Genomic DNA, 16,869 nt, shown 5'->3' with positions numbered 1-16,869 from the left:
ACTCACCTGCCACCGGCAATGCAGTCCCTGATGCTGCCCCTGGCGATGCTCCTGCTTCCAGGTCTGAGGTGCAGTGAATATTCAATGAGCATAATTAGTGGGGGTCGGAAGCAGGAGGCAGCAGAGCCACAGAAAGCAGCAATGGATACAGGTGAATATAGAAAATATTTTTATTTCAAAGACACGTGTTTTCTGCAGTACGTGTCACACGTATGCAAACACAGATGACCATACTCATGTGTGTGGCTTGTACCTGATTAAACACGGACATCCGAAATTGGCCTTACACAACGGTTATGGCTCCAGGACCAGGCTCTGCTCCCTTCCCCTATGGGTGTCAACCTTTCATGTGTTCCACAAGTTGACCCGCAAACTTCAGTGACCTCATCACTCATAGCCTTTTAAATACGAAGAGTTTTTGATGAGTTTTTGATGTTGCAGATTTTCAGTCGTTTTTCTGCACCTATTAGCTAAATTAGGTTATTGGTGTTTTTGATGCTGCGTTTTTTTATATCTCTTTGGGATGTCATGTTTTACATTAAAGGGGAGGTCCAGAACAGAATATGAATTTAATCCTAAATGTCTATCTATTTAGTCTAATCACTTTTCTAATGTTAAAAATTCCCTCTCCCTCCATCTTCCTTTTTTTTTTTTTTTAAACTTCTGTTCTAATGACGTTTTGTTTGAGAACCCCTTGTGCATGCTGGGATACCCGAACTGGACGTCATAAGGGGGCCAAGGCTGGGGTCACTGCTGTAGACGTTTTTCTCCCCATAAAACAAAGTGTCATCACAAAATTTGGCGCAACTGTACTCCAGTCCCCCCCTTCAGATCGCACCCACACACATCAGATCGCACCCACAGACACACACACACCCACACACATCAGATCGCACACACACACATGCACATCAGATCGCACACACACACACATCAGATCACACACACACACACACACACATCAGATCACACACACACACACACACACATCAGATCACACACACACACATCAGATCACACACACACATCAGATCACACACACACACACACACACACATCAGATCACACACACATCAGATCACACACACACACACACACACACACACACAGATATCAATTGTTTCTGGCCGGCATAGGGACCTGGGACGCAGTGCAGTGGAGCACCAGGACCTGTGGGTGGAACGCATGGAGGACCTGGGGTGGAACGCACCATAGAGACATGAGAGCAGAGAGAACACTGCTGGTTGGAAGCAAGTGGTATCACTGTATGTGGTGAGTGTGTGCGCGTGCATTTTGACCAGAAGGAGGGGAGGACGGCGTGCACAATACATGCTGGGAGTGCCCACCGAGGATCGCAGGAGGACCTGGGAGCCATGCAGGTGCCCAGGGTCTGATAAGTATGAGTTTCCTGGAAGGGTGATCTGCATTTTTGGGGTGGGGGGGTTGGTGGTTAATTTTCCCCCCCACCATGTTTCCCTGACAATAAGCCCTCCCTCGAAAATAAGACCTAGCACTTTTTTTCGGGGCAAAAAAAAAAAATATAGTACAGTGTCTTATTTTCGGGGAAACACTTTCTAATACTGAGAACCATTATTACAACTGGAGAGAATTCACTGGGAAAAAGTATGCAAATGAGCTCTCAACCAAAAGGAAGGAAACTGCCTCTCTGGTGCCACCTAGTGGAGGGACAGATTTTCTATTGTTTTCCTCTTCCATTCTGATTTGGCAGCAAATACCTAGAAAAACAGAAATCCCATAGTGTTCCCATCTGCAGTGAGTAGGAGGCAGTCATCCTACACACTGATGGCTATATACTATCAACAAAGAACTACAAGTCCCAGCAATGCTAATTACACATGAGTGATCCATACAGACACTTACAGTATATTTTATACACATACATATTTACATATATACACGTACACAGATATACATATATACACGTACACATATATACACACATGCACACCCAGTCCCCGACCTCTGTACGCACCAGACAAGTAGTTAGTCCATTTCTGCAGAGATCCCTCCATGTCCAGCTGCTTCATTGCCACGCCCCCCCACAGGAGGAAGTCCTATCCCCGAGCGATTTGTCTCTGACGGACCAATGAATGACATGTGGAGGTGTGGCCTCTCCTAAGGAGATAAGATTCGCAGGCCTCAACCAATCATTTTTCAGAGTGGACGCCGCGTGGCCCAGTGGGCGTGTATTGAGGTCACCACATGCCACTTGTAACGCATGAGCTGCCATGTTTGTTACGTCTGGTGCCGCTGTCTATAGGCTGCGGCTTTATGCACGTGCAGACAAAACCGTTACACGATTGGACGTTTTAGCAGGTGTTGTTTGAACGGTGGCATGCCGGGAAGTGTAGTTTGGAATCTGCCTTATTGCGGGTAATTCATGCGGTGTCATCACTACAATTCCCAGCGAGCTACGGGGTTTTTGACTGTATGACCTCCCGAGTCCCTCCTTCCCGCCCCGGCCATTGTTGCTGGTTAGCGGAGAGCAGGAGGGAATGAGTGAGACCGAGGACTGTGGGAACCAGACGTGCCCCGGGTGTCCCAGGTAGGAGGCGCAGTCTGCCGGACTGTTCCTCTCCGCATTGGCGCTGATAATAAATGATAGCGCAGTCATGGAGGTGTGCGGCCGGCAGTGCTGTGTCCCGGGCCGGCGCCTTGTTCAGGAGCTTGTACCGGCTGTTCAGTGTCACTGCCCTGCCACACAGCGTTTTCTCTCTGGAGCACCGGAGCATTCCAGCCTTACACACACCTTTCATCGCTATGGGCAGTGTGTAATACGTCTGCTCCCCAGTGGGGGCGCTGCAGAGACACTGGACACATACGGACAATCTATCCTGATAATGGGATGATCGTTCAGCAGCTGCTATAACACAGACCAAAGCAAACGATACGATCTAATCGATCACTGAGGGCACAGAGGCTGTCATGGTCCTTGGCACTGCCCGTCATGGCTATACAGGAGAATGCACCTCTGAGGGCGATGATTTATTTTTTTCTTTCACATTTGCTCTGTGTAAAAGATCATTTCACCTGACGATCAAGCACTTTGGTCATTCGGTGATTGGCAGCCTGTTTACACTGCAAAATATTCGTGAAATGAACGTTTTTAACCCTTTAGTCACAATTATCTTGCAGTGTAAACGCAGCGAAGGGCCCATTCACACGATAATCATTGGCCATGTCTGGCCCTTTAATGCGAGACTGCGCGTCGAGCCCATGTTTTTCTGCGCATGTATCGGCTGATCTGATAGGTAGATGTGTGCAGCTAAAAGCTGTGGATGATCGGAGATAACCCTTGTTAGATCAAGCTGTCAGAATATGACAGCAAAATCTAAGCGCCAGCAGGGAGGCGCCATTGGCGCTTAGATTTTGCCATTCCCCAATGGCGGCCTCATGACTCTATCACTGGGTGCCGATGGGTTGTCGTGACAGCCTGTGGTCAGCTGATGACCGCTGGTACACACCGGAGATCAGCATCCCTCTGTACTGCAGAAATGCTGAAGCGCAGCAGAAATAATCGGACAGTGCAGGCTTCAAGTTGACTAAGAACTAATAAAATTAATAAAAAGGGTAAAAATGAACCCCCCCCCCCCATATAAGTTCAAATCACCCACCTTTTGCCCCATTGGAAATAGAACAAATAAAAAATACACATTTGCTATTGCTGCATTCAGAAATGCCTGATCAATCAAAAAATATAAACGTTTGCTCAGTATAGCGGTGGACACCGCAGGAAACCTTGTAACGCTTGCCTCTGCTGGGAAACAGACACTACCACCACTGCGCACTGAGGACGGTCCATTACGGGCCGAAACGTTTATGCTTGGAAGTGTCTTGGAAAAATCGCCATTGTTTCACAAACTCCGGAGTGCCACATTTTCTGTTGTATTGGTTATGGGATTGTATCCTACTTGTGCACCATCAACAGAAGTGCCATGTTTTGCTAGAATCTATGAACTTGTACTGACCTGGGGAATCATAATGCCGGGTCAGTTTTACCAGAAATTGTACACAGTAAATGAAAAAACCCCAATAGTGGAACTGCACTTTTTTTTCTTTTTTTTTTTGCAATTGGAATTTGGTTTTAGTTTTCCAGTACAATGTGGGGGAAAATTAATGGTGTCATTCAAAAGTACAACTCGCCCCATAAAAAAACAAGCAGTCATATGGCTATATTGACTGAAAAATAAAAGTTATGGCTTTTAGAAGAAGGGGAGGAAAAACAGAAAATCTCCGGGTGGTGAAGAGGTTTAACAGGACTCTTAACACCACATACTCACTATTCAAGCAAAGTACAGGCGCTCGTGATCATGGCCAATCATTTAGGCCGCTTTCACACATCCGTCTTTTCTTCACTCTGTCGGATCCGGCACGCTCCCGTATAGTGTATACAGTACAATGGTCGCGCAACAAGCTCCGGTCACGTGCTGTCATGTGACCGGAGCATGTGACACGGAAGCTGCGGCACTGCCACTGTACTGTATCATACTCTACTGGCGTGCGCCGTATCCGTCAAACCGGCGAAAAGCCAGATGTGTGAGAGCGTCCTTACATCCACCTGCTGGTTTTTCATCTATCTCCACCCTTCTTTGGCTCTATGAAGCCTTTCTCTCGCCGCCCCCTTCCCCTTTTCTCTCGCCGCCCCCTTCCCCTTTTCTCTCGCCGCCCCCTTCCCCTTTTCTCTCGCCGCCCCCTTCCCCTTTTCTCTCGCCGCCCCCTTCCCCTTTTCTCTCGCCGCCCCCTTCCCCTTTTCTCTCGCCGCCCCCTTCCCCTTTTCTCTCGCCGCCCCCTTCCCCTTTTCTCTCGCCGCCCCCTTCCCCTTTTCTCTCGCCGCCCCCCTTCCCCTTTTCTCTCGCCGCCCCCTTTCCCCTTTTTTCTCGCCGCCCCCCATTCCCCTTTTCTCTCGCCGCCCCCATTCCCCTTTTCTCTCGCCGCCCCCATTCCCCTTTTCTCTCGCCGCCCCCATTCCCCTTTTCTCTCGCCGCCCCCATTCCCCTTTTCTCTCGCCGCCCCCATTCCCCTTTTCTCTCGCCGCCCCCATTCCCCTTTTCTCTCGCCGCCCCCATTCCCCTTTTCTCTCGCCGCCCCCCCTCCTTTTTCTCTCACCGCCCCCCTTCCCCCTTTCTCTCGCCGTTCCTCTCCCTTTTCTCTTGCTTCTCGAGCATCCACAAAATACTTGATCGCGCATTAAACAGTGCCGAGTATGGTCACTCATCACTGGTCATCACTGCAAAGTCCCTGGCAGGGGGAGAGGGAAAAGCTGGGTCAGGAGGTGAAGAAGGTGATGACTCATGCAGGGAAAAGAGATTTTCTGTTTCTACATAGAGCTTAGAATGATTCAGCTTCTCTGTTTTTAATCACATGTCAGACCTAATGGAAAAGAGAAGCATTAACTGGGTAGAAGGGCAAATTTAGTAATTGTAAGTACACAGTGCTATAGAATATGATTGCAGTATATTAAGAGTCTAAACATTTTGATGAGCGTGCTTCTTTAAGAATGGGCATTCATAATTATCTTTGTGTAATATTTTGAGATTCATCGTGATGAAAAATAATCCCATATATAGATACAAATGTTCTGGTGGATCAGCAGAACACACAAACTAGTGATTCCCCCCCCCAGCCTCATGTATCCCCACGTGCAGTGGTCGCTGCAGTGAATCTTTTACATGAATATATTTTCATAAACTGGCTAATGATAGTTATGGAGAACAATATAATTAATACTGATATGTTTTTCTTTGCAGTTTAGAGCAGATGCTGACGTTGTGTCCTGGGAAGACCCCCATCAGCTTACTGCAGGAGTATGGGACTCGGGTAGGAAAGACCCCCGTGTATGATCTACTCAAAGCTGAAGGACAAGCCCATCAACCCAACTTTACGTTTCGTGTATCCGTTGGAGACCTCAATTGTACCGGTTAGTGGGTTTATTGAAGTGGAGCTTGTGAAGTTTCTTGATGATGCACTCAGAACTATCTTGCCTTGGGGACAACTCGTCCATTTTACTGTTCCTACAAGTGATGTCAGCCATGCATGGATCTCCTCAATAGCTATTTGCCTCTTTTTGCCCATGTAAATAAGGCTGAACTATAATGGTAGACTCTTCAAGTTTACGCTGATATAACCCGTATGAAGGTGCTGTCCCATAAACATTTATCACCTTCCCACCCATGTATGATCCAACAGCTAGGGTTCCTCCATTCTCAAGAATAGATTGTCAAGTCCTCCGTGTGAATGATCACGTGTCCACAAAATTGGTCTTTAATAAGTGATCACTGTGACCCCCATGAATAACGAGAGTGGGGGTCCCATATTTCCTGCATGAGTGGATTACATGATGACCACTCCAACAGTGAACAGAGCAATAGTTGTATTTGTTCACGGTGAACTCTGGGACCCCGTCCTCATAATTCACCCTCATCCTAGTAATCATACAAGTATCACCACACTAAATGTTATTTACCAAATAAACTCTTTAACAGAGCTGTGGAGGTGGCACTCGGCTATAGCTTGTTTGTTCAAACGTAATAAGAATATCTGTGTGTGTAAATAATCAAAATATAGATGTAGTTTCATAATTATCTGTCTGTCAATGTAGCCATCGCATAGACCCATAATATAATTCTAAGTTGTATAATCATGAAGGAGTTAACCAAAGATAATGAAGCCAGAATGTGAAGCTGCAGAAGTGTTATCAGTAATGTTCACACAGAAGGAATGCACGGGAGGCAGGAGGCAATGTGCTGTGAGAAATTGGGGATTAAATGCACTCCCTGTTTAGCTTCAAGGTTATTTATGCTTACTTACTGTATAATTGGATCTATAGAATTATACGAGTCAGTTGATGATGCTGGCTGAAAGAGAGAGCATGTCTGTGTGTTCATTGTCTTATATACATTGATATATTGGCACTGATATACAGCTAATACAGCACTGTCTCTGGATATCCCAAACGAAGACTCCGTTAGCAGTCTTCAACCAAATTCCTCCCTTGACAGAGCAAGTTAATTTTAATATCCTTGTATAAAACATAATTGACAAATGCAATATTAAAAAGTAAAAAGCCTCTCGCCCCCCAAAATGAGTCATTTATCACTGGCCTCTTTGGGTCCTGGTGTAGGGGAGTCTATAATAGAAGTGATGTGCTGAAATTTGTTATGCTACTTCTTTCCATCAGGTCAAGGACCCAGCAAGAAAGCTGCAAAGCACAAGGCGGCAGAAGTGGCAATCGCCATACTCAAGAGTGGGACTATGTTTCGAACAATTATCGAGGAGAACAGGTGAGGATGGGCAGATGGTTATTCAGCGCTACTTAAAGTGCACATGTTACCAGGACAAAAGTGGCCAGATTTTGCTCTTATCTGATTCCTGCTGCTCCCCTGAGTATATAGGTTTTTTTTTTTGTTTTTTTTTTCTTTTTTGGAAATCTGCCATACAGTTCGTGATATGGACCTTTTTATTCGGTACTAATTTTTCTGGCCTTTCCTAAGGGGCATACTAACTAAAAAATGTATGTCTGGGGCTCTTTTGCATTGATCAATACAATGGCTAAACATCTCTTATATTCCTATTATTCATAGCAGTTATGCATATTTTATTTTTCATGTTTCTTCATCGTTCCTTATGGGAGACCCAGACCATGGGTGTATAGCTTCTGCCTCCGGAGGACACACAAAGTACTACACTAAAAAGTGTAGCTCCTCCCCATGGCCGTATTTGCCACTAGGCACCCGTGGTCCCGTGCCTAGGGCGGCACGTTGCGGGGGGCGGCACTTTCTGGCAGCAAAAAAAAAAAAAAAAATAATATATAATTTTTTTTTTTTTTTTTTTTTACATCCCCGCCCCCCGTCCCTCCCTCCGTTACACTCGGCTGTGTTCCGGGGGGGTGGGGGGGGGTTGGTAGGGAGGAGAGGCGCACTTCTGCTGTCTATTTAAATACATGGCGGGCGCCAGGCATTGTGAGCTGACTAACCCCGGAAGTTCCATGGCCTGCACTTCTGGGGTCAGAGGCGCACGGGCGCGACAATCAGCTCACTGCCCCGTGCTGCAGCGTCCAATGCTGCAGATGGCACACGCCGCGGAGGAGGACGCGTCTGCAGCTGGAGCAAGCCAGAAGAGGAGCCAGCCAGAGCAGGGCGGCGGGCACCGGAGCAGGTAAGGCAGAGCCTAGAATGTATGGGCACCTTACAGGTTAGTTGATGATCGTTGCAAATTGCGATGCCTCTTTTTGTCCACTGTAATCATGCAAGGGGAGGCTGGGGGAGGCTGGGAAGAGAGAGAGGCTGGGGGGAGGCTGGGAAGAGAGAGAGAGGCTGGGGGGAGGCTGGGAAGAGAGAGAGGCTGGGGTGAGGCTGGGAAGAGAGAGAGGCTGGGGGGAGGCTGGGAAGAGAGAGAGGCTGGGGTGAGGCTTGGAAGAGAGAGAGGCTGGGGTGAGGCTGGGAAGAGAGAGAGGCTGGGGTGAGGCTGGGAAGAGAGAGAGGCTGGCGTGAGGCTGGGAAGAGAGAGAGGCTGGGGGGAGGCTGGGAAGAGAGAGAGAGAGGGAGAGGCTGGGGGGAGGCTGGGAAGAGAGAGGCTGGGGGGAGGCTGGGAAGAGAGAGAGAGAGAGGCTGAGGCTGGGAAGAGAGAGAGGCTGAGGGGAGGCTGGGAAGAGAGAGAGAGGCTTAGGCTGGGAAGAGAGAGAGACTGAGACTGGGGGGAGGCTGGGAAGAGAGAGGCTGAGGCTGGGGGGAGGCTGGGAAGAGAGAGAGAGGCTGAGGCTGGGGGGAGGCTGGGAGGAGGGAGGCTGAGGCTGGGGGGAGGCTGGGAGGAGGGAGGCTGAGGCTGGGGGAGGCTGGGAGGAGGGAGGCTGAGGCTGGGGGAGGCTGGGAGGAGGGAGGCTGATGCTTGGGGAGGTTGGGAGGAGGGAGGCTGAGGCTGGGGGAGGAGGGAGGCTGAGGCTGGGGAGGCTGGGAGGAGGGAGGCTGAGGCTGGGGAGGCTGGGAGGAGGGAGGCTGAAGCTGGGGGAGGCTGGGAGGAGGGAGGCTGAAGCTGGGGGAGGCTGGGAGGAGGGAGGCTGAAGCTGGGGGAGGCTGGGAGGAGGGAGGCTGAGGCTGGGAGGGGGAAGGTGAGGCTTGGAGGAGGGAGGCTGATGCTGGGGGAGGCTGGGAGGAGGGAGGCTGATGCTGGGGGAAGCTGGGAGCAGGGAGGCTGATGCTGGGGGAGGCTGGGAGGAGAGAGGCTGATGCTGGAGGAGGCTGATGCTGGGGGGAGGCTGGGAGGAGAGAGGCTGATGCTGGAGGAGGCTGATGCTGGGGGAGGCTGGGAGGAGAGAGGCTGATGCTGGAGGAGGCTGATGCTGGGGGAGGCTGGGAGGAGAGAGGCTGATGCTGGAGGAGGCTCATGCTGGGGGAGACTGGGAGGAGAGAGGCTGATGCTGGAGGAGGCTCATGCTGGGGGAGGCTGGGAGGAGAGAGGCTGATGCTGGGGGAGAGAGGCTGAAGCTGGGGGAGGCTGGGGGGAGAGAGGCTGATGCTGGGGGAGGCTGGGGAGAGGGAGGCTGATGCTGGGGGAGAGGCTGCTGGTGAAGGCGAGAGAGAGCGGTTGCTGCTGGGGGAATGGGAGAGAGGGGACAATGCTAGAGACAGAGGACAAGGGTTGAGGGATAGAGCAATGACAATATCGATGGGGGGGGAGTGTAAGGACTCAGAATAAGAGGGGGCCAGCATTGGGAGCTCATTATGGAGAAGGGGCAGCATGTCTGGGCTCAGTATGGAGTGGAACAATGTAGGGGAGTCAATATCAAGAGTGGGGTAGTGTGTGTGGGGGGGGGTCTCAGCATAAGCGTTAGTGTGGTGGTCTTAGGATGAATGGGGCAGCATGGAGGTGTCATTATGGAAAAGAGGAAGGCAGCATTAGGAGCTCATGGAGAGGGGCAGCATGCACGGGACACTGAGGAGGGGGCAGCATGCATGGGACATTGTGAGGAGGGGACAGCATGCATGGGACGCTGTCAGGAGGGGGCAGCATGCATGGGACACTGTCAGGAGGGGGCAGCATGCATGGGACACTGTCAGGAGGGGGCAGCATGCATGGGACATTGTCAGGAGGGGGCAGCATGCATGGGGCATTGTGAGGAGGGAGCAGCATGCATGGGACATTGTGAGGAGGGGGCAGCATGCATGGGACACTGTGAGGAGGGAGCAGCATGCATGGGACACTGTGAGGAGGGGGCAGCATGCATGGGACACTGTGAGGAGGGGGCAGCATGCATGGGACACTGTGAGGAGGGGGCAGCATGCATAGGACACTGTGAGGAGGGGGAAGCATGCATGGGACACTGTGAGGAGGGGGCAGCATGCATGGGACACTGTGAGGAGGGGGCAGCATGCATGGGACACTGTGAGGAGGGGGGCAGCATGCATGGGACATTGTCAGGAGGGGGCAGCATGCATGGGACATTGTCAGGAGGGGGCAGCATGCATGGGGCATTGTGAGGAGGGAGCAGCATGCATGGGACACTGTGAGGAGGGGGCAGCATGCATGGGACACTGTGAGGAGGGGGCAGCATGCATGGGACACTGTGAGGAGGGGGCAGCATGCGTGGGACACTGTGAGGAGGGGGCAGCATGCGTGGGACACTGTGAGGAGGGGGCAGCATGCGTGGGACACTGTGAGGAGGGGGCAGCATGCGTGGGACACTGTGAGGAGGGGGGGCAGCATGCGTGGGACATTGTGAGGAGGGGGCAGCATGCGTGGGACATTGTGAGGAGGGGGCAGCATGCATGGGACACTGTGAGGAGGGGGCAGCATGCATGGGACACTGTGAGGAGGGGGCAGCATGCATGGGACACTGTGAGGAGGGGGCAGCATGCATGGGACACTGTGAGGAGGGGGCAGCATGCATGGGACACTGTGAGGAGGGGGCAGCATGCATGGGACATTGTCAGGAGGGGGCAGCATGCATGGGACATTGTCAGGAGGGGGCAGCATGCATGGGACATTGTGAGGAGGGAGCAGCATGCATGGGACACTGTGAGGAGGGGGCAACATGCATGGGACACTGAGGAGGGGGCAGCATGCATGGGACACTGTGAGGAGGGGGCAGCATGCATGGGACATTGTGAGGAGGGGGGCAGCATGCATGGGACACTGTGAGGAGGGGGGCAGCATGCATGGGACATTGTGAGGAGGGGGCAGCATGCATGGGACATTGTGAGGAGGGGGGCAGCATGCATGGGACATTGTGAGGAGGGGGCAGCATGCATGGGACATTGTGAGGAGGGGGCAGCATGCATGGGACACTGTGAGGAGGGGGCAGCATGCATGGGACATTGTGAGGAGGGGGCAGCATGCATGGGACATTGTGAGGAGGGGGCAGCATGCATGGGACATTGTGAGGAGGGGGGCAGCATGATGTGAGGACAATGTGCAGATCATATTTCATAATTGAGGAAGGTGTGGTGGATATAATTTATAAGGGAGGACAGTGTGTAGTTTATTAGGGGCAGTGTGACAGTCACAGTATATAAGTGGGGACGGTGGGAATATTTTATACTCATGCTATGTTTTGATGTGCCTGTGGTGATTCCCATTGGGGGGGAGGGGGTGTTAGTGCCCTTCGTTTCTCATTGATACTTTTTCAAGTGTTTTACAGAGTAGATCTGCCTTAAACAGATGTCGTGTGCGAAAACTCAGTTTTACGTTGTCACTAAGGGGCGCGACCACTTAAAGTGCCTAGGGCAGCACGAAGGCAAAATACAGCCCTGCTCCTCCCTCCGAGCATATACACCCCCTGGATGACTCACATCTAGCCAGTTCAATGCTTTGTATTCAGGAGGATCACACATGCATTCTCATCTGATTTTTGATTTTTGATTTCAAAGAGTTGGAAGAAAAGCGGGTCCAGTCTGGACTCCGGCATGTCCCTTCTCACCTCACTGTGTCGGCGGTGCTGTTAAGGTTGATTTACAAGGCTGGAGCCTTACATGCCGCGCTCCTTCACCATCCCTCGGGCTCTGGCTTGAAGTGGGAGCCATCACGGTTCTCGCTGCTTTGCAGGAGACCGGTCTCCATCCGCAGCCCTTTCAGGACCCTGCCGGACGGAGCGCTCACCCCTCAGCGACCTGGCCCTGCGTCTCATAAGCTAAGTATTGAGACGTTATTGAAGGGTCCCTTGTGCATTTATTGTGGGGTGAGTGTGTTATGTCACTGTGCTGTGATTTCCGGCCGGTTCTCTGGTTTTTTCCTGAGAACCGCGCCGAGGGTGCCTGCTCGTCGGCCGCATGAGAAAATTTAGGCCCCGGCTTCGGCTGCGGCCTAGTTTCGTTTTCACTGCCCCTGCATGTCAGTCATGCAGGGGGACAGTGCGGCGCCGCCCACCGGCCGTTCAGCTCAGGGGAGGACACTCCTCTCTGAGGAGATGTTTCCCTCCCCTGTATATCCCCTTGGCCCTCCGGTTCCCGCTCTTGGACTAAACCCCGCCCCCCCTCCTCACTCCGGCGCCATTTTATCAGCGTTTACACACTGATCGGCGCTGACTGCTGCATCTCTGCAACCTGTCTGGGGGTCCGAGCTGTGGAATCCGGAGGGCACACAAAACGGTCTGGTAAGCCACAACCTCTGGTTGTGGGCTTTATTATACACTCTCTGAGGGTCATTCTGAAGGATTGTATTCTTTACTGCAGAGCCTCCACCTCAGCAGCATGTCTCACACTAGGAGCAAGGCTGCAAGGCTGTACTCAATATGCACTGCATGTAAGCTCGTACTGCCTGAACCGAGCACATATCCACATTGTGATGCCTGCTCTAACATGGTGGTGCCTCAGCCTGGAGTCTCCCCAGGGGTCCCTCCGGCTGCTCCGGCCCCGGTGGCTGAACCCCCGGCTTGGGTAGCATAGTTTTCTAAAGCTATCTCCCAGTCCTTTGCCGACTCCATGGGACAGCTGTCCCGGACTCTGCAGACCATGCATCAGCCCCCTTCTCAGGGCGCCTCTGCTGCTCCGACTCGCTCTGCAGAGCTCACAGAGCATGTTTTATTTGTTCCCGGACCCCGTCCTCCTAAACGGAGACGCAGGGACTCATCTCCTTCCTCGTCCCACGGCTCTGATTCACGAGCTGAAGTGCAGGGCGAGGAGGATGCCTTTACTGTGGGCTCGGACGCTACCTCTATGTACCCCATTGATTTATCTGAAGGGGATGCAGATGTTAGTGACTTGATTGCGTCCATTAATTCCGTACTGGACCTCAATCCACCAGTGTCAGAGGAACAAGCCTCTCTGGTAGAAAAACACCAGTTTACCTCACCTAAGAGAGCAAGGAGTATGTTTTTTAACCACTCCAGTTTTCAGGCCACTGTGACCAAGCCCAGGGCCTGTCCTGACAAACGCTTCCCAAAGCGTAGTTCTGATGAACGTTTTCCCTTTCCACCAGAGGTGGTCAAGGAGTTGGCTCATTCACCAAAGGTAGATCCTCCAGTGTCTAGAATCTCAGCCCGGACAGTTGTATCTGTGGCCGATGGCACCTCACTTAAGGATCCCACTGACCGCCATATTGACCTTCTGGCCAAATCTGTATATGAGGCGGTAGGGGCCTCGTTCTCCCCGTCTTTTGCAGCGGTGTGGGCTCTTAAGGCCGTCTCTGCTTCTCTGGAGGAGATGCATTCCCTCACCAGGGACTCTATGCCCGAAATGGTTGCCTTAACTTCCCAGGCTTCGGCTTTTTCATCCTATGCCATGTCTGCCATTCTGGAGGCTTCTCACCGCACTGCGGTGGCTTCCGCTAATTCCCTCGCGATCCGCAGGATCTTGTGGCTTCGAGAGTGGAAAGCAGACGCTTCTTCTAAGAAGTTCCTTGCTGGGCTCCCCTTTGCTGGGTCCCGGCTGTTCGGAGAACAACTGGTTGAAATTATTAAGGAAGCTACTGGCGGGAAGAGTACTTCCTTGCCACAAACTAAAACCAGGAAACCTGTCCAGGGCAGGAACCAGTCGAGGTTTCGTTCCTTTCATTCCTCTAACTGGTCATCCTCTAAGCCCTCAGCCTCGTCCACTAACTCAGCCAAGGATCGAAAACCCAGCTGGCGCACGAAGCCGCGTCCTCAGAAGAGCGGAGGAACCGCTGCCACTAAGGCAGCCTCCTCTTGACTATCTGGCTGCGCCAGCACCGTCCTTGGTCGGTGGCAGGCTCTCCCACTTTGGCGACGTGTGGTTCCAACACGTCTCCGATCAGTGGGTGCGGGATATCATCTCCCACGGCTACAGGATAGAATTTTCTTCAAGCCCGCCAAACAGATTTTTTCTGTCCACTCCCCCCTGCTCCAAAGCCGCCGCCTTCTCTCAGGCCGTGGCTTCCTTGCAGGCCAACGGAGTAATTGTACCGGTTCCCGCCCGGGAACGGTTCAGAGGTTTCTACTCAAATCTCTTCCTAGTCCCCAAGAAGGACGGTTCCTTCCGGCCCATCCTGGATCTCAAGCTTCTCAACAAGCATGTTCAGGTGCGGCACTTTCGCATGGAATCTCTGCGATCGGTCATTGCCTCAATGACCCAGGGAGATTTTCTAGCATCCATCGACATCAGAGATGCCTATTTGCATGTGCCAATTGCAGTTTCACACCAGCGTTGGCTACGTTTTGCAATCGGAGAGGAACATTTCCAATTCGTGGCTCTGCCCTTCGGGTTAGCCACGGCCCCTCGTGTATTCACCAAGGTCATGGCAGCAGTGGTTGCGGTTCTGCACCTCCAGGGGTTGGCAGTGATTCCTTACCTGGACGACCTTCTAGTCAAGGCTTCATCCAGTGCAGACTGTCAGCGGAGTGTCTCGCTCACTCTCGCCACGCTTGTTCAATTCGGGTGGCTTGTCAATCTGCCCAAGTCCACTCTGACCCCGACCCAGGAACTTACGTACCTAGGGATGCAATTCGAGACTCTGCCGGCACTTGTGAAGCTGCCCTTAGTCAAACAGCAGTCCCTTCATCTGGCGGTACGCTCCGCTCTCTGCTGAGGCCCCGCCGTCATTCCATCAGGCACCTCATGCAGGTGCTGGGTCAGATGGTGGCGTCAATGGAAGCGGTTCCCTTTGCCCAGTGCCATCTGCGTCCCCTGCAGCTGGACATCCTCCGCTGTTGGGACAAGCGGACCTCTTCCTTGCACAGGCTAGTGGCTCTGTCGCCACAGACCAGGAGCTCTCTTCACTGGTGGCTTCGGCCCCTCTCTCTGTCCCAGGGACGCTCCTTTCTGGCCCCGTCCTGGGTGATTCTCACCACGGATGCCAGTCTATCCGGCTGGGGAGCAGTGTTTCTCCACCACCGAGCACAGGGCACTTGGACTCCATCCGAATCAGCCCTCTCGATCAATGTGCTGGAAATCAGAGCTGTGCTCCTAGCTCTCGTAGCTTTTCACCACCTGTTGGCGGGCAAGCACATTCGAGTCCAGTCAGACAACGCGACAGCAGTTGCCTACATCAATCACCAAGGCGGGACACGCAGCCGCCTGGCAATGTTGGAAGTTCAACGTATCCTTCAGTGGACGGAGGACTCCAAGTCCACCATATCCGCAGTCCACATCCCAGGCGTAGAAAACTGGGAGGCAGATTATCTCAGCCGTCAAACCGTGGACAGCGGCGAGTGGGCCCTGCATCCGGCAGTGTTCCGGTCAATCTGTCGCAAGTGGGGCACTCCGGAAGTGGATCTAATGGCATCCCGGCACAACAACAAGGTCCCGGTTTACGTGGCTCGCTCCCACGATCCTCAGGCCTTGGCGGCGGACGCGCTGGTTCAAGATTGGTCCCAGTTCCCTCTGGCCTACGTGTTTCCCCCTCTAGCTCTCTTGCCCAGAGTCCTGCACAAGATCAGAATGGAGGGCTGTCTGGTCATAATCATTGCTCCAGACTGGCCCAGACGAGCTTGGTACCCAGACCTGCTCCGTCTGTCCGTAGAGGTGCCGTGGCATCTCCCGGACCGCCCAGACCTTCTCTCACAAGGTCTGTTTTTCCGCCAGAATTCTGCGGCTCTCAGATTGACGGCGTGGCTCTTGAGTCCTGGATCCTGACGGCTTCAGGCATTCCTTCCGAGGTCATCTCTACTATGACTCAGGCTCGGAAGTCTTCCTCGGCCAGGATTTACCACAGGACTTGGAGAATTTTCCTGTCCTGGTGTCGCTCTTCCGGCCATGCTCCTTGGCCGTTTTCCTTGCCGACCATCCTGTCCTTTCTACAGTCCGGTCTGCAGCTAGGACTATCCCTCAATTCCCTCAAGGGACAGGTCTCGGCTCTGTCAGTGTTATTCCAGCGGCGTATCGCCCGACTGGCCCAGGTGCGCACCTTCATGCAGGGCGCATCTCACATCATTCCGCCTTACCGGCGGCCTCTGGATCCCTGGGACCTCAACCTGGTCCTCACGGCCTTACAGAAACCCCCCTTTGAGCCTCTTAGGGAGGTTTCTTTGTTTCGCCTTTCACAGAAAGTGGTCTTTCTGGTGGCCATAACTTCTCTCAGGAGAGTCTCTGATTTGGCTGCGCTCTCTTCGGAGTCACCCTTTTTGGTTTGTCACCAAGACAAGGTGGTTCTCCGTCCGACTCCGGACTTTCTCCCTAAGGTGGTGTCTCCTTTCCACCTTAATCAGGACATTTCATTGCCTTCCCTTTGTCCGGGCCCTGTGCATCGCTTTGAGAAAGCGTTGCATACTTTAGATTTGGTGCGAGCGCTCCGGATCTATGTGTCACGCACCGCTGCCCTTAGGCGGTGCACCTCTCTTTTTGTGCTGACCACAGGTCAGCGCAAGGGTCTCTCGGCTTCTAAACCGACCCTAGCTCGTTGGATTAGGTCGGCCATATCCAATGCCTACCAATGTTCTCAGGTGCCTCCCCCGCCGGGGATTAG

The 16,869-nt window shown here is 52.7% G+C and overlaps 2 protein-coding genes across 3 annotated transcripts in view; one reads left to right on the top strand and one right to left on the bottom strand.

Moving 5' to 3' along the window:
* LOC142292095 (pleckstrin homology domain-containing family A member 3-like) overlaps window positions 1-2,062 on the bottom strand; it is a 37,941-nt gene extending 35,879 nt beyond the window's left edge. The window contains exon 1 of the mRNA XM_075337200.1: window positions 1,994-2,062. Within this exon, the coding sequence (XP_075193315.1) occupies window positions 1,994-2,048 (55 nt within the window). The 5' untranslated portion in view covers window positions 2,049-2,062. The remainder of the gene's footprint in view (window positions 1-1,993) is intronic.
* Window positions 1-16,869, top strand: part of TARBP2 (TARBP2 subunit of RISC loading complex) — a 79,865-nt gene that overhangs the window by 6,478 nt on the left and 56,518 nt on the right. The window contains exons 1-3 of one of the 2 annotated variants that reach the window (XM_075337197.1): window positions 2,459-2,566; window positions 5,769-5,938; window positions 7,199-7,301. In XM_075337197.1, the coding sequence (XP_075193312.1) occupies window positions 2,517-2,566; window positions 5,769-5,938; window positions 7,199-7,301 (323 nt within the window). In that variant the 5' untranslated portion in view covers window positions 2,459-2,516. Of the gene's footprint in view, window positions 1-2,458; window positions 2,567-5,768; window positions 5,939-7,198; window positions 7,302-16,869 lie in introns of those variants that run through there. The other variant, XM_075337199.1, reaches the window with a different exon arrangement.

The sequence above is a fragment of the Anomaloglossus baeobatrachus genome, chromosome 2, assembly GCF_048569485.1.
Source record: "Anomaloglossus baeobatrachus isolate aAnoBae1 chromosome 2, aAnoBae1.hap1, whole genome shotgun sequence".
NCBI lineage: Eukaryota > Metazoa > Chordata > Amphibia > Anura > Aromobatidae > Anomaloglossus > Anomaloglossus baeobatrachus.
The sequence above is the reverse complement of the archived record's forward strand: the minus strand, read 5'-3'. Positions and strand labels throughout refer to the sequence as shown.